The 25,807-nt window shown below is 34.6% G+C and overlaps 2 protein-coding genes across 3 annotated transcripts in view; one reads left to right on the top strand and one right to left on the bottom strand.

Annotated features, from left to right (window-relative positions):
• The window catches only part of LOC106118217 (uncharacterized), a 127,165-nt gene extending 106,928 nt beyond the window's left edge, over nucleotides 1-20,237 (top strand). For both annotated transcript variants that reach the window (XM_013312800.1, XM_013312799.1), the window contains 2 exons: nucleotides 9,602-9,673; nucleotides 19,304-20,237. In XM_013312800.1, coding sequence (XP_013168254.1) covers nucleotides 9,602-9,673; nucleotides 19,304-19,392 — 161 coding nt within the window. In that variant the 3' untranslated portion in view covers nucleotides 19,393-20,237. The remainder of the gene's footprint in view (nucleotides 1-9,601; nucleotides 9,674-19,303) is intronic.
• Nucleotides 20,238-20,280: 43 nt separating this feature from the next.
• Nucleotides 20,281-25,153, bottom strand: chic (profilin chickadee). Its single transcript, XM_013312804.1, has 4 exons — nucleotides 24,920-25,153; nucleotides 22,830-23,001; nucleotides 21,367-21,466; nucleotides 20,281-21,282 (listed from the first exon to the last, which is right to left on the bottom strand). The coding sequence occupies exons 1-3, from the start codon at nucleotides 25,028-25,030 to the stop codon at nucleotides 21,369-21,371; spliced, it is 381 nt and encodes a 126-aa protein (XP_013168258.1). The 5' UTR covers nucleotides 25,031-25,153; the 3' UTR covers nucleotides 20,281-21,282; nucleotides 21,367-21,368.
• Nucleotides 25,154-25,807: the final 654 nt, after the last annotated feature.

Below are 25,807 nucleotides of genomic sequence, written 5' to 3'. Positions count from 1 at the left end.
TGTCTCTGGTTATAACAGTTTGGATATGTATTGGAAGAACATATAAATGCTAATCGATGTGACTCATACATTTTAATATAAAACTGCTTATTGTCATTTTACGAGTGATGTCAATTTCATAGAAATAAATGAATACACTATCGAGGAATCATAATCCATGACTATCATTACATTTATGACGTTTTACGTTAAAGAGTTATGAATGAAATATTTACATGCATTCATACTTAAACTACCAGCAAACAAACGTCAATTAAAGATTCATTCTCAAATATACTATTGTACAAAAAACTACACAATAAATACACTATTTTCTATTGTAATATACAAAACGTTATTAGGACTTCTTAGTTATAAAAGTGAGTGAGTGTGCGTCCCGAAGGCCTAAGTTAGTCCTCTTTCCCTTTCTACCCTTTTTCTTATAAGGATGAGAAGTGGAAGTGGACTCTCCGGATGAGAGGATGCATGGAAATGTTTTCTTCCTGTGCATCCTCTCCTCCGTTGATTAAAGGTAGGCAACGCATATGCAATTGCGTATATCTATGGGCAACGGTCACTTCGCTATTTCAGCGTTTTCATGTCACCGCTCGCTCGTTTGCCACCTTATGATATAAAAAAAAGATTATACGTTAAAATAAGAATTACTTCAATTAAAATAATAACAGACACCGTTAACTATCATACAATCGCTTCAAATTTACTATTAAATAAATGTTCAAGAAACAACTTCATATCTGTCTGGCTTAGTTGAGACATCTACTATAATAATATAAAGCAGAAGAGTTTGTTTGTTTAACCGCGCTAATCTCAGGAACTACTGGTCAGATTTGAAAAATTCTTTTTTGTTGTAAAGTCTATTTATAGAGGAAGGCTTTAGGCTATATAACATTACGCTGCGACCAAACTACTGGTAGGTTATTTTTAATTACGCGCGGACGGAGTCGCGGGCGACACCTAGTCTACTATAAGACTTGTACATTATCTTGTCTGTCCCAAGCCACTTGAAACACCAGCGGTATTCAGTTCTCATCTGTATGAGAAATTAACCTCGAAAGATGATAGTTACATAGTACAAGAGACGAAGAAAACAAGGTAAGTGATGACAGCATTTATAAGAAAAATAATATCAAATACGGTTGTGAATAATATTGGTAACATGTTTTTTTATAAGTGGACAAATTCAAAAGAATGTAATAAACCATAATTTCCAATGTAATCTCATAAAATATAAAATCTCTTTTATACATCTTTGAAAGTCATTCCACAGTTTGTTATTCGGATGTATATATCCTTAAATAATAATCCCATTGAGTTATAAAAAGGTCTTACGTCATTGCATGGTGAGAATCTGATTAAAAAAATAAACAGGCTTCTAAAAGTGTTAGTTTAAACAATTCGTTTGCCTGAGTCACGTTGGTATGAATATCTACCGGTTCTAACTAAAATTATACTTTAATAAAAAAATACAACCGTAACTGAAGTAACGACTTATAAACTATGTATTCAAATTAATTAAAAACAATTTTAAACTTAACCTAACGTGTTTAATTTTTTTGTAATGTTGATTCATATTGATAATAGATGGCAGCACTTGTACAAAATGTGCGTCAGTAGTCGGTTTACTTTGCTATCGTAATTTTCCTTTTTCAATTTAAACAATACTCGATTTATCGAATAATTGCAATAACATCGGTTTTTATTAATTAAAGATACTTTATATACTAAAATTAACCCAAATACAAATTTTAGTAATACAAATTAGTCAGAATAATCAACGATATAAATGGTTTTATTATTCTTTTAGAAATATCATGAGTAATAACAGAAAAAAGCTAAGGTGCATTTTATATTTTCGTATTTTACCCTCAAATATTTATGAATTCGTACGACAAACACGTGCCATTCCCCTTTACAACCCCAAAAAAGGGGTCCGATATTTAAATCTCGCTTCAGCCTTTGCGCTGTTATTGTTCCTATCTAAATAATGAACCTACGCATACGAACGGTGTAACAATACGGCATTAACAATCGTTTACGGGGACCTCAAAAGTTCGACTGCACAATAGAGCACCGCATACAATAGCGATTCTGTTACCTGCGACATCAATATGTGCATAATGGTACGGCATGAACATGATTCACAAACGTCCCTTGCGCGCCCTGCCTCACTGAGTCATCGCGCTGTGCCTGGCCGCGGCCATGCCGGTTGCCGATACGACCCTATCCCATGATTAATAGAGACGTGAAAGGAGATAGTTATGATATCCGACGCGAGCTGACTACAATATTATTTATTGTCTGTGATAAAATACATTTCGCAGAACGCTCTCCTATCCGCCACGCGCCGATTCAAACGATCCATGATTTATACGCTTAATCGGCCTTTACAAACATGAGTAGATAATTAATTCGTTTAATACTACATTTATTACGGTAAAAGTTAAATGTTATTGCAAAGAGTATGTACGTATTCTGTCAAAACCGGTCGTAGTTCCAAAGATGGCAACCGGTCGGGCGTCGAGGCCAATACGAGCGCGCCGGCGCCCTACATACGACTGGCCTGGCCATCGCCATTGCCATCGCTCGATATCAATTCTTAAACGTTTCCATTACCAATGAATTCTTAATTTCTTCACACTTATGCATTCCGGAGAAAGTTTAATGTTTAATACTTGAAATTTCTCGAAAATATTTCAATTTATCGTCACAAAATCTTTGGAACGTCGCCAGAGTTCTTCGACCATACGAAAATAAACATCATGGTCGCCAAAAGAGGTGGAGGTTCGCTATTTTTAGTTTTTTTTAAATAATTTATTTGGCATAAAAATGAAAACATATTTTCAGGAATATGATGCTTATAATATCGGCCGATTGTACAAATTATAAACAAGACCTTAGAGTATTTAGTTATTTATTTCTAGAATCATGACAACTCTGAAACTTTTTAATAACAATATTCTCGTATCGTTCGAGTTTAATGTTTTTAATCTGTTGGCATATTATATTTAGTTTGTTACCTCATCCTTACGTTACTTACATAAAAATTAACTAACAATATGAAGAAAATATGCACTTTATAAATATAAACTTTTACTTTGCAGTACTGTTTAAGTTAGTAGCATAAACTAATGCACGGAACGGAACAATTTTGTTTTGGATAATTTTAAATAAAACAAAACCAACTGCCCTATGATTTAATATTTACCAGATTACATATAGAACTTATGTTCCCTCGCCTTTGTTCCTATCCGATAGAGATAAAATATTCGATACAATTTTATCATACTTGATAAATTTACTTAACCATAGTGATATCATCTTTATCTTTTGTCGATTTCCAGCAACAATTTCGGTAAATATTCGTTCAAAGAAATCAACAATACTTACACGTAATAATAGAAATGAAACGTTCGATATTTGAAATGAATTTTCCCGCTAATTTTGTTTATGGTTATGTCAAATATGACTTTATGAAAAGCTAATTTAAGCTAAATTATTGATAGCCTAGCTAGTGCGGCTCCTTCCGCGTGAAACTAAAAAAAGCTTTATTAGTTCTTATAGGCTGTGTTCTATATCTTTACCAAATTTCAGCGGGATCCGTGCAGCCGTTCTGGAGATACCTTCAAACAAATATCCATCCATCTAAACATTCGCATTTATATTAGTAAAAAGTAGGATTAGGCGAAAGAAGGATGAATTCAGATATGACGACTGTTGAAATGCATGGAAGAGAAGTAAATGTTTGAACCCATATGTAGAGAAATGTTAGAAATATTATAATAAAAAGCTTAATCCTTTAATTATATCTGAAACCACGTAATACTTAAAATAATCGGTTCTTACATTCTAGAAATCATAACCTTGCATAATATTTCGTTGAAAGTCTTATCTTAATAATATAATCGATATACTTATCTATATGACTGCATTCATTGATACGTTTACGAGTAGACATGAAACATAATATGTTTTTCAAATAAAATTACAGTTAAATAAAGTACACGTATTGGGAAAATATTACATTTGTTTTTTTTTTTATAATTACAGAATTACACACGCGTACATACTAAAACAATTTTAAAGAGTCAACAGTCTAAAAAGATATGCTTTTGTATTCTAGTAATATTTTACCAGTTTAGCCTCTTTTCCCTTACTTGTATTAGTATATGCTTATAGCTGGTAATGCAACTTACATTATACCTGACATTACTCACGTTTAGAATATTTCTTCATAATTTTTTAACATTACTCAATGTGTGTATGTACCTGTACAAACTCTACTTCGTAATAATAACAATTTATAAATATACATTTGACGTCTGACCGTGATGAGAAAACCTTGCTTTTCGCACCGCGATTTCTGGCTACAATATCTAGTAATTTAGATTGTTATACCCTTGCTTCCAGGGTTCTATAATTTGGTTGATATTGGCGCTTGTCTTTATACTAATTATTCTATTCCTAGCTAGATTTAACGTCACTAAAGATAGATAGGTAATGTAAATTGCCAAGAAAAAATTGCCTATTACTATTTTCGTCTCTTGTATTTCTTCTTTATTGTAGTGACAACACAAATGATCCAGCCATATTTGTACTTAATGTTTTACACGATATAATTTTAAGAAATGTAATTTAAACTTGAAAATCTATAGAGTAGGGTTTCAATATTCAATGACTAACAGACGTAAAGTTATTCGGGTCAGTCATTGCTCAGTAAGGAATACTCTGGTCTAGATTTGTCATCTAAGTGTGGCAGTACGACTGCAAATATCATCAAAAATTTATAACTTTTAAAAAACACAGGCGCACTTAGGAAAAATAAAATTATCGCGAGTGTTTTATCGTGTCAATATAATTTGCACACACGCCCCGTTAATACCAATACGCGATACAGATAAAATAAATGTCGAGTTACAGACACGTATATATCAAATACCTTCAGTTTTCCCTGCCAATATAACTATACCAAAACTTTTCCTTTAAAAAAAATAATCCGTTGTATATTTCCGCTAAAACTTACGTCCAGTAAGTATCTTTAGCGAGTTTTATATACAACAGCTAAGCATTGTCTGAAATTATCTATGCATATAATAAAGAATAAAAAAAAATATGTGTTCGCCACATTCGTTATTCCGGTAGGATAGTCCGACGTATTGTCGGCGAGTGTGCGACATGAATGCAAATGGCGGCACATCCGTCCCCGACCGACTCCGAATCTACGACTACATCCGGTCGATGACATACCGAGACCGAACCGACACTACACGAAGCCACGAGCGCCTCTCGTATCGACATCTCATACGGCAGGCGGCCGCGGCAATGGGTACAGTCAACCACGTTCGCGCTGTTCCACTTTGAAAACAATCATTTCAACATATTGCACACCTCAAAAAGATAAAGAGGGGTATTTTACATTATATAATAGACAATTGATTGTAATTTCATTAAAACATCAGACGAAACTCTAATTATTTATTTGCAAATTGGTAGGTGTTTATGTTAATTGCGATTTGTGAGACAATTCTTCTGTAACACCGCGAACGAAGGCGACTGTACTCACGCCTGGTCAACAACCCCATATTTAAAACAATGTATAAAGAATTTGCAATAATGTGTTCACTTTATCGCATGTTTATGTTATTTGTACAATATGTGCTAGATGTTTGTTTTTATATAATTTATCTTTGTATAAACACGATTATATATATTTAAAAATAAATATACAGACATTATTAAAATTTATAAATAAAAAAAACGAATAAAATAAAACATCTTAAGTGATATAATTGGAAGTTAATGAAATTTTAATATAATTCTATACTAAATATAAAAGTACTACTGTATTGAATACTAGCTGTCGCCTGCGATTCCGTCTGCGCATGATTAATAACAAACTTTATTAGTAGCCTATGTATTATTCCAGACTACGTTCTACATCCATGCCAAATATCAGCGAGATAATAAACATCCATCTATCTAATGTTTCGCATTTATAGTGTTAATAAGATGGAAATTTCCAAGGTTTTCTGGTAATTTTTTTATTATTTTAGATAAATAACGGTTTATAAAAGTCGTGAGAAAGGATCTTATTACAGTGGATCATTCACAGAAACCATAAGATCAGAATGACTATGCCTTGTCATACAAACGTGCATACACACACAACGTCTACAGACTGGCAACCTAAAAGCGTTTACGGTCACGACTTTGTCGAGCCACGAGCGCCATATGGCACAGCACAGTCATATAAAAACTTTAACGTATTTAATGACATTGGTACACTCAAACAAATGAACACATGTTTTATAATTTATTTATAGAATTTTATATTTTAATCTTTCCGTTTAACAATATCCAAAATGTGACACAAAAAAAGAATAATTTTACCGTACAGTTACATTTTGATTTTATAGCAGACTTTAAAAAGAAGGAGGTTATATAAGTGGATACTGTTGTCATAAACAACTAAACGTAAGCAGACTAATCTATTAGGGACGACAGGGTGTTGAAACATTATAAATTGTAAGTAGTCGTGCGTGATATTACCAAGCCTAACCTTAGTATCCTTTCGTATCACACGCTCGAGTACGGCCTCGTAGTAATCCAATATGGGCAAGTCGCACCGCACGCGTGAGACGCCACGCTTCGCTTACACCAGCAGCTCCTTAGTGTTGGGACCTCACAAATTAATCATTAATGACCTCACACATTCACGCATTGATTGCAAACTACAATTATAATTATTTGTAAATGAATACAGAGTACGTTTGATTGCCGTAGTCAAAGGCTAAATTTTTCATAAGAATTAGTGTTTTTATTTGATGATAAAGTCTCCAATTTTCCTTAGGAAATTGAACAATTAAATACTTTATTGATTTAACATATTTTTATTATAAAATAATGAAGGAAAGATCATTTTATGAGTCTGTTAGTATAATTGTAACAATATAAAACTGAACACACATAAAATAAGCCCGGTATGTGATCTTTGTGAACACCATACAATTTCGATACCACACATGTTAGTTGCGTCAAGCCTAAATATAGCTCGAGTATTTGTTTCCTTTAACTTTATAAAAACATTTAGTTACACATACATCGTGAAAATAATTACTAAAACTAATATTAGCGTTATGCAGTTCATTAGCAGCATCTGACCTGTCGGTTTTCCTGCATCGTCTGAACTGTAAATTGGCAACAGCGGTCAAACGAAACGATCGGTTACGGTTATATGTGGGAATTAAATCAAGCTAATTTCGTCATGATCTTTCTTTGCCAATTTTAATTATAGATATTACGTTTGTATGGTTAAGGCGTGCGACACACTATACGGGATGTGATCGCAGATGGTGTTGCCCATGTGTGAGTCGAGTGCGGGGCGAAGGGAATGCGAGTGAACTCCACTGCCAAGGCCGCGCCTTCGCCATGAACACAACTCTGATACGATGCAATCGTCTAATTAATTTTATAGCACTTTTATCACAGACTATTGGCTTTTATTGCAATCAATCATTTAGCGTTTATAAACCATGTTATCGTCCTGATTTAAATGTCAAAATAATTTAAGTTTGACATATCTGTAGAGTAAATAATAACTATTCGTCTATACGTGAGATAGACCTATCAAATAATAGTAACTAATTAATCTGTATTTGGTATGGTGAACAATGATCGTCATAGATACGTACTTTAGATTAAGAAAAAAGAGAACATAAAAGTATAAATATTAAAAAAGGTGTATTCAACTAAATTCATACGTAAGGAAAAATATAATCCACCAAAACTAGTACAATTTTTTCCGGTAATAGGAAAAGGGAACAATTTTATCCATATGATTTTAATATAGAAAACACTAACAGAAAACCATAATTTATTTTGTTTTGAATATGTAACATTGTGTATTTCTCATTTATGTGAAATTATCTGTTTAAAAAAAAATTCTATAAAATATTTCCTTTACCAATATAATATTTATTTAAACCTTAACTAAAAAGCAAACATACGTTACGCAGAATTTATACTCAATCTGCACAATGCTTTTGTACCTACATTAGTGCTTATTTTATTGTAGGCACATTCATTTGTTTAACATGATGTAGATAGATAGCCCGATTTCTGGGAAGCTCATCTTTGAAATACGATAGCTAATTATCGGTTGATACGTTATAAGGGAAAGTTGATTGTAAATTCGCGATTGTCGGCGGGTTGAACGCTCGGGGGACGGAGACCGGTCGGTCGGCGCGGCGGCGCGAGGCAGAGGGTCCGACTATAGGTAGAGATGGCCGTTAAAGCAAAGAACTAGTTGAAACCGTTGACATAACCGTTTTTATTTAACTAGTTAATATTAATTTATTTTTTGTATCAACTATTCGCAGGACACACTGGACTTATTTTCGTCGAATTAATACGAGTCAACCATTATTGCCATTATTGCCATTATTGGAGGTTGTGATAACTTACCAACTAGTTAACAAAATCAACAATTTGATGAACGAGTGGAAAGCAAAATAACGTTACCTTTCGTTGACAATATAATCGTAGACAAGCCATCTCTAAACGAGGGAATGCGCGGTGCGACACCCGCTCCGCAACCACCCCGCGCCTCCTATCTCCACGTATTTCCGGCTTCGATCCAAATCTAACCGGTTTTTGCATCTAGACGGGATAAATCCTGTGCAATACCTACTTATATTTTAACAATATTAAGTACTTTTGAAACTTAAAAAATTATAAAAAACTGTTTCTTTCCTTTAATTTACTACTTTAGACATTTATTATTTATAATAAAGACAAATATACATATTTAATGAAGTAACACAAATCAACTTATATTTCTTAAAGTCCTTTTATCTCAGTATATTATACAGCCACCTCTCTAGAAACAGTAATGTTAAAATATTAACTTTTTTCATGAAAAGATCGTACCGTGCATACAGTTTCTTATTACAAATCAGACTTATGTTTTTTTTTTAAATAAATTTACCTAATAGAAATAAAATCGGCTGTAGATTTACCTATTAATGCTTACTATTTAATTTCTTATATGTATTTACAGTTGTTATTATACATTTTTTACAGTCATGGCGTCTTTCCAACGAGCATTGGTATCAAAAGTTTTATCGCCACTTTATCGGTTGCGTTGGCGAGATTTTATACGGCAACGTTACATACCTTTTGACGTACGACAATTATTATAGAATTAAAAAATATATTAAAAAGTTATTAAGATATGTTGATAGAATTGAGACGAAATTACTCTTACAACACAATGTTCCAACAAAATGGAATAAAGAAAGTAATTTTATATTGATGCATATTTTCTTTTAGTTGTTTTAGTCGAAGTTATGTAATAGACAGATTATGAACATTGATATCTTAAGTTGTTTTTAATTACTAAAGTTCTTACTTTGAACTTGGACGGATCCAGTACACGTCAGTTCACTAGACTTTGTATAATATGACTAGTCTCAACCCTTACAAGACTCAATTTTCATTATCTACTTTGTCGGTACCTTTATATCTACAACTTGAATCCTTACATTGTTATAAATTGTACTTATATATCTAATACTAGTTAATAATAATAATTTCCTTTTATCAGGTAATAATGGTAAGGAGAAGGAGAATGCTCGCAGCAAGGAGGCAACGTCGCCGGCGGCGCGCTCTGCTAACGGTCAGTACTCAATATTATTTGCTTATTATAACCATTTCGAACCTCCAAAAACAGGGTAAGTAATGCCGATCGCTATACCGCGTTGCTATAGCAATAACAGGGAGTTAGAGCTTGAATGAGTGCTTTAATAATCGAGCCGGGTACGATCGAAGGGGGCGCGTAGGGTGCGAGGTGTCGGGAGCGAGGGCGAGAGGGGTAAGAGTCCCCGGGGGTTGCGTCGCCCCGGCGCCCAGCGCGCAGTCGCAGTTGCCACCCTCGCGTAAGCCGCTCTTCCCCACCCCGCGCACACCCCGCTCTGCAGGGGCGAAAACGACCCGGCAAGACAGCCGGCATTTTTGCGGAAATTAGAATTCACCCTATATAACTGGAAAACATATTCGTCGGGTCTCGTTTACGGCATTAAATGTTAGTAATAAAGCGAACGTTGTCGCGACGGCATTAACCGACGATCTATTTATATTATTGACGCCGTTTAGTTACGACGAGCCGCCATCAATCATGGCGATAATAATAATTATCGCGTCGCACAGGACGAGAGGCAAAACAACGAGCCGGAGCGGCGAGGACACTAGCACTGCCCGAATATAAACATAGCCGATGCTCGACGCTTCAACTTGGCCTTCCGATCGGTAACGAAGTGCCGTCTAATATACAATGACAATGCGTATCACTGCACCCGGTCACACTACTTGTTTAAATTTTAAAAGCAGAAATCAAATGTTTTTAACGATTTGAATTTGATTTGAACTACATTTGATTTGAATATCGGTATTAATTTCAAATCAAATAGAGAAAGCAGTCTTTAAAGTTAAACATATCAAGCGCTTTGTTCAGTCGCTATATAAAAAGATGATAGAAATATCATACAAAATGACTCAGAACTTAGGATGATATTGAACAATTAATTAGATGGAAGTAGAACAAACTAATTACAAAAGTACGATACATGACTAACAAGGTTATACTTATCTACGTGTTTAAATTAAAAACGGGAGACAATAGGTCCGAAATAGACACGTAACCGATGCTCAGCTGTTCCGATAAACATTTATACATAATGTCAAGTTGTCAGACGTGGCCTATCAACGGACGAACACAGATAGTACGACATCCGCCTCGGCAACTAGGCAGCGGCAACGACGCGCCCTGTGGCCTGTGGGTAGACATGTTTGGAACGGAACAATACAAGCGATCTCTATGCTAATGATGATTAATTGTTGTCCACAAAAAGATAATGATATCCTTTCCACCGAAATGTTTTTGAATGATGTCATTATACATGTTAAATGTAATTTATTTGATTTTTTTTTTAATTTTGTTTTATATACGAATATAAAAGGAATTGTTTTTACCCTGAAAATCAAACTTCAAATAAGCCTTAAAGTATTGTAATATTTAGTTGAATAAAAATAAAGGCGAATTTCTTCATAAGGATTACGTCATGGAATATTAATCTTATCTGTGCAACTCGGACAAACTACAAAAAACAAACGTTCCATATTCAAAGACTAAAAAACAATTTTCTATCTAAAGCATTATATTTGGCAGTAGGTAATCTACATTTACTCATTACAAATGAATCAATTTCTATGAAGTTAAATGATGAAAGATGTTAAAATGACGTCATACCTTCACTGGCTCAAAATAACATGCTTAATTGGTTAGAGTGTAACATCCATTACTGGTATCTGGTGAGCCAAGTGTCGTGGTATTCGTTAATTGGTGTTCTGTCTCGACTCCATTATCTACTGGAGTTAACATTTTGACGACGACTCGTTCTCGCTGCGCTATATGTAACTTATCATGGTTCAACGCTCGTTTTCCTTTAACCCTTTTAAGTGTCCATAGAACAGACAAAGGTTAATTTAATAACTTCAATGGATCAAAAATTAGAGCACTAAGTGCTTAAGACAGGGCATTGTTAATAGAATTTTCTGTTGCTATAAGAGAGGTTTGAAATCGTATCATAGGTCACGCATTTATATGGAAGAGAAGAGAAGTGTACCAAATGTAACGAATGCATATATTCCTATAAGTTTGATTTATAAACGCGAATACTTTGTTTTTTTTATTGTTTAGTTACTGATGCTGGCAGTGGTATCTCGTCAGTAAGGAAGTGCTGTTTAGTTTGGTATCGCGGCTGCATCCGTTTCTCTCGTCAAATTAAAATCGAAAGCATAAATAGTTACAGCATAAAGTGTGTCGTTTGTTTTTATCGTATTTGTACTTAAATGTTATTGAAACTGCGTCCGTAAAATTATACCAGTGTCAGCGTTTTACATCGAACAAGTATTTCAAGTCGCCTGTTAGCATAAATAAACTCTTATCTATTTAAGAGGGAAAGCGACTCGAAAATTCGGTATTAAAGACAACATTCCACGCTTTCCAAATTGAGAACATTCGATGGTTATATATTATAGAATACATAATCTTTTAACTACGTTAATTATTTGACGCAGCTAATTATTTAAAGATAAAAATTAGACAAAACAGAAAACATGGCAGTTAGAGTATTAGTTAAAAAGACTGCAGCACGAAACTACGTTTATTTAAATAATTTATTTTATTATTTTGTATTTATGAGGTCGTCCACCTTGCTTACCTTGAAAACAGTTATCAAATCAAATAAACCTTCTTGCAATAGTGTATACATGCAATATACACTCGTAAGTTACAATACTACTCTTTGTACTCCTTAAAATTTTTATTATTAAACCACGTTCAGAGAAGTGTAGAGATTACTTACATCGCAACTCAAAGTAACATTTTTGGAAGGCTGTTGTTAGTTTCAGATTCCATATTTTTCCGAAACAAATTTGCAATGAATTGTAATTTAATATTTCCTGTCACGTTTAAAATATAGACATAAGTCACACTTTTTCATATAGGTTTTTTTGGCGTACTTTACACCGCCTACTAATATTTATAGTTATTTCTGGTGTACAGCTGGTGGTAAACATTTGCACCATTTGGATCTGTTCCAGTGAATACCTCACAACATATTTAAACATAGTAAACGTGTAAGCATAGTTACACTCCTAACCTCAAATGTTTCATTCATTATTGCGTAATCAAATTACATAATTCGATGTAAAAATACTGTAGCCTTTTTACGTTAAATTTTGTTTTGTATAAGATATGATCTACTTTTGTGTTCTGATTACGTGGCTTAAATACGACCTATTCCTGAGTTAAACGTTATTTTTATCGAATAACCAACGCATCTACAATTTCAAAACTTTATTTTATACATTTAACTAGCTGTCGCCCGCGACTCCATCCGCGTATGCCAAATTTCATCGAGATCCATTCAGCCGTTCCGGAGATACCTTCAAACAAACATCCATATATCCATCCATCCAATCAATCGCATTTATAATATTAGTGAAATAGTAAGATGTGCGAGAGCTTTCAAATGTTAAATTACATCGCAATAATCCAAATAATTTCAATGAGTGTCAGACATTGTATTCGCGTATTGAAAGGATAAGCAGCAACCGTTAGCGGCGATGACCATGCTCATGCCTACATACTGACAAACGAGGTCAATGAACTACCCACATTTGTCTAGTATTAATAATTCATATTGCAGTGGATTTTTCAGCACACGACGCGATGTAACCATGACGATGTAATTAATTTAATTAAACACTTATTTATTAATGCGGTGAAACGCTCTCATATCTCCATGATTAACACTTTAATTGGAATAAATGATTTATGTTTTTTTTATCACAAAGTGCCGAGGTTAGCAGGACATTCACCTTATCTGAAACCTCTACACAGATCAGGATTGCAATCAACATTTCAAAAGAAAAACTCCTGTCCGGCATTAATTTTATATTTACATCTTAAGATAGCGACTTTTATAGAGACAGACTTTTCTTTAAAATTTGTATGTACATAAAACCTAAAACAAAGCGTTGGAACACGTATGTATCCTTTAACTATTTAAATAAAAACGTAGATTTTTTACATTACATAAAATCATTTGGCTATATGTACATTTTCCTTTGTATATAAACATATTAAAAAGCAGCGTGGAACAGAACAATTGGGCAAAATTGTCGCAATGAAATGCTTGCAATGCAAAAGCACATACAAAATATTGAGTTCTTCTAGCGAACCACGGATGAAAAAATTTATGACTTCTTGCTAACCAGCAACGTAGGCTGTCTGTCCTGTAACATACTGACACCTTAAACGAAACCATTAGCTAGTGATGTAAATAGTGCCAAAAGGTATCGATAAACTCTTAACTATAAATATTGACAGCTTTATCTATGCAATTTCGAATGCATAACTAGAGACCCGCTGATCTAAATTAAATTCGTGAAGGAGTTAGATTTCAGCCAGGAATAGCGGCGAATAGAAAATATTGTGTTTCTTTTTCATTTGACGCGGATAAATTCGTGAGCAACAACTAGTCTAATCTATAAAAAATCTTTAATTAGTAGTTTAATTAAGAAAATGTAACATCTTCGATAGTTAGAGTTGTAAGTGCATATTTTTTTAGGTATCGATACTTTTTTATCAAACCTATCATTAGGGTCGTGGGCACGAGAGCGCGCAACGGTACCCGCAATGCCATCTCAAGGAGGCCTTACATAGTTATGTAGGAGAAGGTCGGTTCCGCCTCGCTCCGCTGTCTTGCTACCTTTGTAACTTGAAGTGAGTCAGTCCAATGCATATCTTGCGGGTCTTCGCACATCCGCGCTTCCTCGAACTCACGTTAAAGGGTAATTAAGGTTATAGAATTGCATATTAATGAGTAAGACCTAAATTAGAAGCAAAAGCAGTTTTGTAATTTGTTTTATATGCATTTATATCTCTTTATTGGAAACGTGTTGAAAGACAATTTCCTTTACCATTTTAATTCCTTGACTATCAAAATTTTTTCTTTTCAAAGTTAATATGTTTCCGACAATGAAAACTTATTGTTATATGTCTCAAGCATATACAGAAAATTACAGATTGACATACCGAATACTAATTCCTAGCCGTTAATTAAAAAAATACAGACGAGTGCTTACAGTTCTTTGTAAGCTATTCATTACTTCGCGTATAGCTGAATCATTAAATTAATTAAAGTAAGCTACCAAAGCAAATACATAATGAACATCGTACAAATGATAAGAGGTCACGCGACGATCAGCCGTCAACGACGCGACGCGAGCGCCCCCGGGACACCGGCGATGTTACAAATGTTATGTTTTTCCTTTTATACTTGGAAATAAATAATTAAAATGTTGTCTAAATAAATTACTAATTAATAGTCTAAATAACATGACATTAAACATTATATACTCAATTATTGTTTGTCATAAAAAAATTACTATTATAAAAAAAAATCCACAGTTTTAAGCAAAAAATTGCGGCAATTCTATCCAAAATAGCTATACCACGTCTCTATGAAGGGTTCACCTAACTGCTTCACTGTCTTAATCGATATAAAGACCGAGGGCGCTATTGACTAAACTTGAGCAAATATCTTCTTGAAAATTTTGTAATATTCGCACGTACAATTCGGTTACCAAACTACACGTCTGTGCCAGGTAAAAGACTCAGTTCATCAGACCCGTTTGTTAAAGCTATGTAAGAACGCTGTGGTGATTCTGGTAAGGATTGACCTGTAGTGACAGTGACTTGCCTGAAATTGGCCCGTCCCAAATACCAGTATGCTTATGAGCAACGCCATAATTACACGCAAAGCGTGCCTCGATCATATTGCGGTGTTATTTGATGTTATAAAACACGGACTTTCTTTGGCTTTGCTATTTTTTTTTTAATTAATTACAATTAAACTACGTGTACTTTTAATTTTACCTTACTTCTTACTAATATTATCAATGGAAACGTTTAGATTTATGGATGTTTGTTTGAAGGTGTCGTCCGAACGGCTGAACAGATCTAGCTGAAATTTGGCATAGATGTAGAACATGTATTGGGAGAACACATAGGACATTTTTTTTAATTCCCCGCGGGCGGATTCGCAGGCGACAGCAAGTAGTATTATAATATAGTTTAAGTATCGCGTAAATATGGTTGAAAAACACATTGTGATGAGTAAAACTTTTGGGCCCCACCCTTTTTAATAATAGTTCACAGTTGTATGATTAGCTACTTTATTCTTAAGCATCATGAATCGTTTCCAAGAGAACACCTTGAACTTAATCTTTTTTATTTCTCTTGGTTACCGTTAATCGTAATCGTGTTAGTAACTATCGATAAATAACTGCTCACATCGTTTATCTTAATCAGAAAGAGATAGCAAATAATTTCTCTTTCCCACATCTCTGAATATCGACACTATAAACTAAAGATCAAAATCTTCTTGGTGAAGAGAATCTATTCTGTACAGATAATAAATTTGTGTTCTTTTCCAAGATAATTGTTACTATAATCCCAAATGGCATTGCCTGATACAATAGAGGCCAGTGCCAAATTAATCCAGTGCTATTTGGAAAATACCGAATCAATTTGAATAATTCTTTGATTTGAAATCTCCAAATTAATATAATATAATTTATTTTTAAAGTGGGAACACACAAAAGTCGGAACCAGTGACTGATAAATATAATTCCCAACGTTTCTCACTCTTGGTATGTATGGGATACGGGGCATAAATATTTATCATAATATCGCAATATTGATTTCATCCACCTTATATCTATTCCCTTTAAAACGGAAGCTGTTTCTATATTTACCCTAAAATTATAAAATTCGCTAAAATACCTTTTACTATTCAAATGGTTCTCTTTTTATTTCTGGATTTCCGAGTAGCCATTGAAGTATGGAGTATCGTATCGCATCGTACACAGGCAGCGAAGCGATCTCCATGGTATGGACCTAAGCCACGGCTGCCTTTGCATTATACACATGCGCTACTAGGTGGCATGTAACCAGTCTTGTCGCATTAATATCACGCGCGAATGATTCCATAAACAATTTAAAATTTACTACGACATTTTTATAGTCTCTGTTGTGGATTTTCTACATCATTAACACAAATATTTTTATGACTACATATAATTCGATTTAATACTTATGATACTGACTACACCTTTTAAGTTGATTTTTAGTTAGTAAACGTAGTAGTAAAAAAACGTTAGGTTTTGTTATGTGAAAGGTAATACACATGTGTACTTTGGTAATGTCGATTTTGTTAAACAAATGACTACGCTGGCGTACACTAAACTTATCGCTAGAATGTCCATGTCGTATTATCACATTGGGCTTATGTGACTATTGCCATTGGACAGATAAAGTAACTTTCCTTTTAACCAACATTCAGGCAGCGATAAGATAATGAAAGGCTTGTTGCAATAGATTGTGGTTTTCGAAGCGATATTGTTGCAGTAATCAATCAAACTTTAATATAACAATTTTTAAATGTACTACTTAGTTAGGTTAAAAGGTATAGAGGACATTGTAATTTAATTTCCTTGTAATAAGTACTAAAAGTGTGAGCATAAGAGAATACTGTTGCACTCGTGTTATTTCGAATTCGTTCTTTTACACTATGTTTTCTGAGTAAAAAGTAAAATTTGTCTAAGATTATCCCAGTCGTAAAATAAAAATGCCGCAATGGTGGATCTGGTACAATAAGCAGTTATCGTGTAGGTCTGTCGTGTTAGTCGGACAGACCGCGGTGCGGAGGGGTAGACGGGCAGGAGGGTGCAGGACGCAGGCGGCGGCGGAGGACGGAGGCTGCGCGATCGATACTCCCGCCGCCGCCGCCGCCGCGCGCCGACGAAAGCGAACGCACCGCCACCGCCGCTCCGACCTCGCTGCCCTTCACCGAAGTGTCGACGAACCCTGCAGCCATCCCCCCTGCCCGCCACCACCCGTACCTACCCCTGACAATCCCCCTCACCTCGCCCCGCACCGCACAACCACCTCCTAACTTCACCTCCACGCCCCCGCTACCCTCTCGGCGCAGCCCTTCATACATCCTGAAGATGATCTTCGTGACCCGATTAGATATTTAAAACTTCACCGTCACCTTTGTTCGTCTCCCATGTCGTCAGCGAAATGATTCATATTCCAAGACGGTTGGGTTGTTCACCGGACGAATAATTACGATGAGTCATTGTTAACAGAAATATGTCTAATAAAATCATAAAAGGGTTTCTTTTCTAAGCCCAAAACATATGGGGGAAAAGTGGTTAAAATAATAATTTTCATTACAACTTATTGGGGCACAAAGCAAGACAAATATCGAAAAAAATCATACGATAAACGAACATTCATCTTAAACAAAAATTGAAGACAAAACAAAAAATTATACCTTATTTGTCATGAGTCATCAGACAGTCTTGTTCACGAAGATAAAGATGTTTGACTTCATTAACTTTAATTCGTCTATCGTTATCACTATATGTGATATTGAAATACGAGCACATGGCGCATCCAATCTTTGCGGGGAATCTAGCCAATGAACTTGAATGGCAGGCCTCCACTGCGCACGCTATAAATAGTCAGCTAGCGATAAGTAGATTGAGCGTTGAGATGCTACCAGACTACATTGTACGTGATTTACTGTCTCCCATATTGATTTTATAATTTTATCTATTATTTTTATTACAATAAATTATATTTTCTTTAATTTATGCGCTAGGGATTTTCATAAACAACGAATTTTTTATCGGGAATCAAATATCAGAGCGGATTCGCGGCGGTTATTTTAGGCATCAAGGCATTTGGGACGTTCGCTGGAAAACATCCATACTGCACTATTCTCGGACGCCCTACTAACGACACGACACTTCATTACCACGTATTCAATTACAATACAAATGTTATTTTGCAAAACCTAATATTCAATATTAATTTAAACTATACATCGATCTGGTATATTGAATCTCAGACGTTCACGGTCTTATGATTTTAAAACTAATTCACGTATCTCTAGAGCGATAAAAACGTGCAGCTAATTAGGCTTAGCTGTAGCGCTTCAGTTGCAACTCGAGCAAACGAGGTTGCGGCTAAATTAATGTTTTCGTCTAATACAGAAGAGTCAACATAACGGTCCTCGCGCATTGTTAATTAAACTTGCGACTTAAAACATGCTATAGTTTTGAATCATGTTATTTTGGATTTTTTATACATTAAGAATTATACATTTATTGTCGAATTGACGACAACCATTAAATATTTATTTTGTATCGAATTGAAATGGTATTAATAAAGAATCTTGGAGGAGACAAAATGAAAAAAATCGAACACGTTTAGCAGTAAAGCAAATACAGCGCATTTGCGGCTGCGATGCGGCCCTGGTATCGACCCTGCGCGGCCGACAGACAGGCGTACCGCGTACACTTGACATTCTCGCTCCATTCCCTACCCCTTAGCTAGGGGTAAGCGCTCTCGACTCCTACAAACGTATACAAATGCTTCATCAGCCATTATTTAGAAAAATCGATATGTAGCTGTTGAAGCATTATTATTCGTGGACTGTTTTACTGTATGCAATAAGGATAAAAATATCTACCATATACCAAAACAGGAAAATAATAATTCGGTTTATACTAGTTAGAACTAAGCGGAAACTCCCTATCTTACTTTAACATTTGTTATTTATTTATATTTAAGTTAAATGAAGCTAATATAATATTTGTTTGTCAATAGGCGATGAACATCCAGGACAGAAACAACGCAAAGGATTCTTTAGAAGCTTCTGGAAAAAATCTCGCCACTATTCCTTGGAGCATCCGTGACGAGACAAGTCGATCTGTGGTATGACCATGAAGTCTCTTCCGTAGCCATTGCGAATGGGGAAGGAACTACGTGACGAGGGCACGTAACTATTCGTTAAGTATGTATACCACGCCGCGAGTTAAATAAGTCATTTCTGTTGTTTTGATCTAAATAATGTAATATTAATTCAATGATTTCATGCAAGAGGGATAAAGTTGTAGTTAGAAATAAAACGTTTGCCATACGACATGGAAGCTGCCAGCACTGTAGCCGGTACGCACATTACAACACGTGACTTTTTATTTGTCTTGTCTGTTGTATTCTTTACATGACTCTGTTGAGTCGGTTGTATAGCGATACGTGCATAAGATTATATAACACGCATAATTTATTTGTAAGATGATAATAAGCATGATTTTTGTGCAATTTTAAAACTTTTCTTTCTTATAAATAGATGTAGAAATGTAGATAGCTGACCATGTAGTAACTTATGTACATCCAACGTTTTCTTTTTATTGGTATTTATAAGTAATTATAACTGCAAATCGACCCCTATGTATTCGCAAAACTATTTATGCCGAGTTATTGAATCTACGCTTTATCTACACACAACTTATATAAGATTAACTTTTAAATGAATCGTTGGATACTAATTACTTTGTACTGTAGGGTTAGATCGTGCAAGATGGTCCTCGTGTTCCGTATGATACATCTTGAAGAACCAAATCACTTGATAGGCATTAGCTACGAGTCTTAACATTTTATACCGATCCTTGTATTCGAGTGTACTTAACTCTTATTATTGTAGATTTTGTCAAGGAAAATAAATTATGTTCATTAGCAGTAAATATTGTTTCATTGATTTTCCCTGAGCCGAGTCGAAGGTAAGTGAAAAGGAAACCAAGACATTATAATACAAATCATTTTATTATAAGATAGACACAGTTCCCATCGCTTATCAGAAACAATGTACAAAGCTATAGTAGTAATATCAAATATAAACAATATGCACCCTTCGTTTACTGCAAGCCTTGTTTCAGGATACAGAGTAATTGAGCGCTTCTAGTTTCTGCTGTTAAGAGATAGAATAGAACAGAATGCAAATGTTTATTATTCACTACACGAGAATATAAATGCTGCGTAATTAAAAAAGGAAGCATAGCGAAATGGCGGCGTGGCGATGGCGCCACGCTCTCGAATCCAATATCTTTGCATTTCTCACACGATGGTTCCAGTGGGACTAGAGATTTTCAATTAAAATCGTAATATTTTACTTGGGTTACAGTGTATTTCATTTTGTAACAAGCCCTTACACAAATGCTTACTTGTAATTACATTTATAATTATGTTGTTATCGTTACAGTAATTTCATTACGTGGTTATTTCATTTCTTCATCGAGCGTCTAAACGCGCACGCGCACGCGCAAATATATCCGATCTGCGAGCAAACTTCCACGATTATACCTACATTACATTTAACGCGAGATGACAACGATTATTATCAGATGGCTTGAAAAGAAATCCAAAAAAATCTCTATACACCATGGCTGAGACCGCTGCGTAGCGGAATATAATTCAATGTACCGGTCGGAAAAAAAGCAAAATTTCAAAATACAAATTGAAAGCACTACGCAGCAACAATTACTCCGAGGAAGCGGTGAGCGTATAAAAGAGTATCCAGAATCCGCAAAGTAATCGCGGCTGCGCGGCTAGCGGCTTGGGCTGGGCGGCTGGGCGGCTGCGCGGCCGCTCGGCGCGCATCGGCCGCACACGACGCCGCCTCAATTTACCAATATCAAAACAAATGAACGGTCCTTATCACTTTTATAGAATATACAAAATGCAGTTACTTATTTCCCTGTGGAAAAAATATTATCTTATAGTATTCTTAGATCACGGCGCGCTTCGATCTGCGAACAAAATGGTTCACTGTTAATGCACCGCTTCAACCATAATAAAATAGTAAATCAGGGTTAAATGGCAAAATAATTTACCTCTAATAACCACAGGTAACTAAATAATCTCCTAATTTCTCCACTACGGATGCAGCCTGCTGGGGTTGGATGGGGTCTTCATACAGTGAAATTACGACGGCTGTAAAAAAAACGTTCGTTCAGACTATCTTAAAATAGATACCTTATCATCTAACACATCATGCAGTACTCGTAAGCAGAGATTACGCTCCGGACAATGTAGTACATAATAGAATGTCACTTCGCTTTGATTGTGTTTACATGAATCTACGACCGACGAAGCCGTAATAGTGCGTGGGAAAAACTCTTTATGGCACAGATGGCAGACTCCCGCTGGCAATTGTAACAACGTTTGATCCATAGGAAAGAGGGTTCTCTATCTATAAAACAAATTCTTAAAATACCTCAAGTATTGACGTTTTATTTGAGTGTAAACCGATGTAAAGTTCGTAAATGTTAGTGAAAGAAAATCTATAAAGTTGACAAAATTTAATGATGTTTTTTAGAAAATTATTAAGGAAACGTAATCTAAAGCTATAAATGAAATAACTGGTTTTATTATAGTATTTTATTTGCGATTGTATTGTTTCACGACAAATCTTTTCAAGTTTTTTAAAAAAATATATTCGTAGACCCTTTAAAAAAACTTTTTCGAAAATAATATGATGTTACGAAAACTCTTCGCATGACTCGATTTGACCTTTAACAGCTCGTCAAAGGTCTTTCCACTTGGCCAGTCCTTTAGGCGGCGGATCGATCCCGATAGCTCTGCCAAACCGCGCTCGCCATTCGACAGAACAGGTTTGCGCCGTTCGGCCAACGGTACTTCGAACTTACTATACAGGTGCTCGATAAGAAAGTGGTAGCGCGCTTTTAAACAACTATTGTCTGGTTTAAGAAATTATTGTATTTGTACTACTCGAGTTTCTTTTTATACCGTGTAAGTACTGGAACAATTTGGCCATTAAAAGAAGCTTTAGCTGCAAATAACCTTAGTTTAACGATCCAATAAGAAATAAAACACTAAATTACAAATTATAACTATTACAAATAAAAATAATCATATTGTTCTTGCTATAACAATTGGTAACTGAACTACGACAATCATTCATCAAATTGTTATTAGTTACGAAACAGAACTTAATACATTAATAGACCGCATTAGTAGCATATTAAAGAAAGGAGGATTATGATATTATGCCTTAAAAGGAGGGTGGTGTGCCGAAGTGGCCAAATCGAAATCTTTAATCTGAAATCTACTGACCCTGCTGCCTATGATGCATTAGTTTTATTATTTTTATTCTTTATTCACGAAGGACTAGCATACTAGCATAACAGTTAAAAGACCGTATAAGTTAGCTAGCACAGGTTAGCCTGGTTACCTTGAATTGAGAAATGGGAACAAAGGTTTTACATCCTTATCAGGGCAGAAGGTCAGGTATGGTGGGGAGAGTCAGGTATGGTGGGAGGCATTACACGCTCACCTTGCTGCGTCTTCATGCAGTGGACGCCGACCTTGCCTAGCTTGGCGCGTATGATGCGGTCTGTGCCACTGAGGTAGATGTACCGCGTGCCCGCTATCGTCACGCCGCCGCCCGTCAGCAGTGATTCATTCTCGAAACCCGCCACTATCTTCGCCACTTCATCTTTCGATATCTATTAACAACCAAATAATTTATTAATACACAATTTATGGAAACAAATTTAATTATTACAACAGGAAAAATGTAAAAGGTATGAAAATAATTCAATTTGAGGAAATTGGAAGCAGGGTGTAAGTTTTATATAAGTAAGTAAACTGGGTTCCTTCAGACTATTTTGCTCATTCATGCCAAATCACATAGATTCGTTTAGCTGTTCTGAAGATATGCTATAACAAACATTCATCTAAACTTTCACGTTTATAATATTAGTAAGATATGGAAAATTTAAATATTGAAGGCTCAAAATTACATTAAAGCATAAATGACACAATTAACTAAGATTATTCATTTATCTTATCAAATATCATAGGACCAAAAACATCTTAAAAATTACTCCAATAAGAATAATGCATGCCATAGATTAAAAGACTAGCTGTTAGTAAAATAACCTACTGATTTTTTGTTTAACACCATGTAATGATATTTCAACCACCGATTTTACGAATAACCAAGCCCTATGTTTTTTGTTCGGTATAATTATATTTTATTGTAACTTCAGCAAGCAAATATAAAATGTTACAATGTACTCAATTTAATTTAGCTTTGGTTAATATTGAAGCAATACTTTATTACAGTGGTTTAGAATAAGTTTGGGGGAAGAAAGATGAAGGTAAAATATTCCATCTCTCACAAAAGATATACTATGCAATCCCAAACCTCAGCAGGAGTAACATATAATATCAAAATGAGATGTCTTATGAGTTAGGTTAGATATTTTGTTATTATTTCAGTGAATAAATACTGGTTATATTATGCTTAAAAGTTTAACAAAAGATTTGAATGTTACTCAAGATCCATCATATATTTGTCAAATAAAACCTGTGACTACATGCTGCAAAAAAAACACATATTTCATAAAAAAAATTACATTCCAATTCCAACAGTTCAAACATATATCAAGACTGAGAAATAATCAAATGTACACCAATAAACCCAACCTTGAACTCGATCTATGACCACACCTCGCTTTTTTATTACTCCAATTTGATAAATTAAAAATTACAGTATTGAGCTCAAATAGACTGTAATAACAATACTCATAATTCCAATGAGTTTTCACAACCAAAACACTTGAACAAAAATAACTTTAAAAATAATTAACAGAATGACAATTTGGTTTCATATGTACATAGCCAGTGGAAAATCATCAATATACTTGAAAGTACAAATTAACTTTTTAACTATACTCTCTCATTATATATATCTCTCTCATTTAATTCAAAAATCATGTATATATGAGAAACCACCATAAAACATCTAATTCCATAAGCTACATCTCAACACACCGCTGCAAGCTATAATTTTCCATATTTTTATGAAATACTTAATACTTATACTTGTTTCATTTATAAGACAAAATACGATAACAGAAATAGAAATATCAACGTAGTATTTTTTGGTCAAAAGGTAAAGTTCTTTGTAATGAAAATCGTGATACATCTTTATCAATATGAACTGTAGAGAAAATCAATAAGTACGCCAAAAAATTACATTTATATTTTCTTGGTTTTTTGTGATAGCCCTAACAATAAGCGGCGACGTGTAACCATAACCAAGACCGGCCGGCTTTTACAACAGATTTTATATGGCTTATAGAAAGTGCTTAAAGTTTTAATGTTTTTTATCAAACCTTATTCATTAATCTTACAGAAAATCAGTGTGAAGTAGACAAAGCTATCGTAAATACGTCGTTTTATTTGAATTAACTATAACCACATGTCGCCATCTTGTCAAACTTGCCGGATTCGTCATCCATCCTTACAAAAAATCTATAGCAATTGGAAACACTATTTAGGCACTCAAAACATATTATCACGTATGGAAAAAGACAAATCACTGACCACTTAAACGTAACAAAGCCATAAACTTACATCGAAGCCTTCCGACTTGGCCCAGACATTTCCATCGTGACCGGCAATCGCAGCCTTTGTTACACATCTGGATGCCAATAACTGTTTATCGACATAATCTTGCCAGCTCATTTTGAGTGAGTTCGTATGAAATAAAACTAAACTTGACTAAAACACGATGTAGTCTTCGCAACGAGCAAACGCTCCACACGAACAAAAAGCACTGCCGTTTCAAAATGGCAGCGTACTCATAGACACTACAGGAAGTGAAGTGCTACCAACTAAAATAATGTTTAAGTTGCGTTCTCCTCTAAAGTCATAGACAATCGTTAAAAATTTTCACATAGAAAAAATGATTAAGGGAAATAAAAATTAACTTAACTTAATTGACTGGAACTTAATTTATACATAATGATAATTAAAACAATTTAGGAGAAGTATTCTGTGTTAAGTCTGATACAGGCCCATTCATACATTTTACTGAATCTTTTCCCCTCACTGCATTTTTATAGTGTGGATAAATATTCCACCAAAAATGAAAAGAACACGGAACAGATTTCTCCTATTATATATATTTTTTCCTCTACTCTTTTGGGTCGTTATCGCTAATGCATACATATCTACAACTCGTTTCTTTGCCACATATTAGCTTAAAAGGTTCCTAACAGCAGGGACTCCTTTGTCTTCTTTTTACAATTTAACAAGCTAAAACAACTAACTCGAACTCGAAATATTTAATTAAATGACCCTTTAGTTTTTTCTTGTAGAGAAATCTCGACTTCTCTCTAACCAGTAATTCTTACTTTCTTCTTGTTTCTATTTTCGTTAAGGTTTATCTTACAACTTTAAAACACGGTAGAGTTTATTCCTTTATTATGTAGTATAGAAGTTGAATTCTTTAGTATAAAA

The sequence above is a fragment of the Papilio xuthus genome, unplaced genomic scaffold (genome assembly GCF_000836235.2).
Source record: "Papilio xuthus unplaced genomic scaffold, Pxut_1.1 DF827597.1, whole genome shotgun sequence".
Classification (NCBI taxonomy): Eukaryota; Metazoa; Arthropoda; class Insecta; order Lepidoptera; family Papilionidae; genus Papilio; species Papilio xuthus.
The sequence above is the reverse complement of the archived record's forward strand: the minus strand, read 5'-3'. Positions and strand labels throughout refer to the sequence as shown.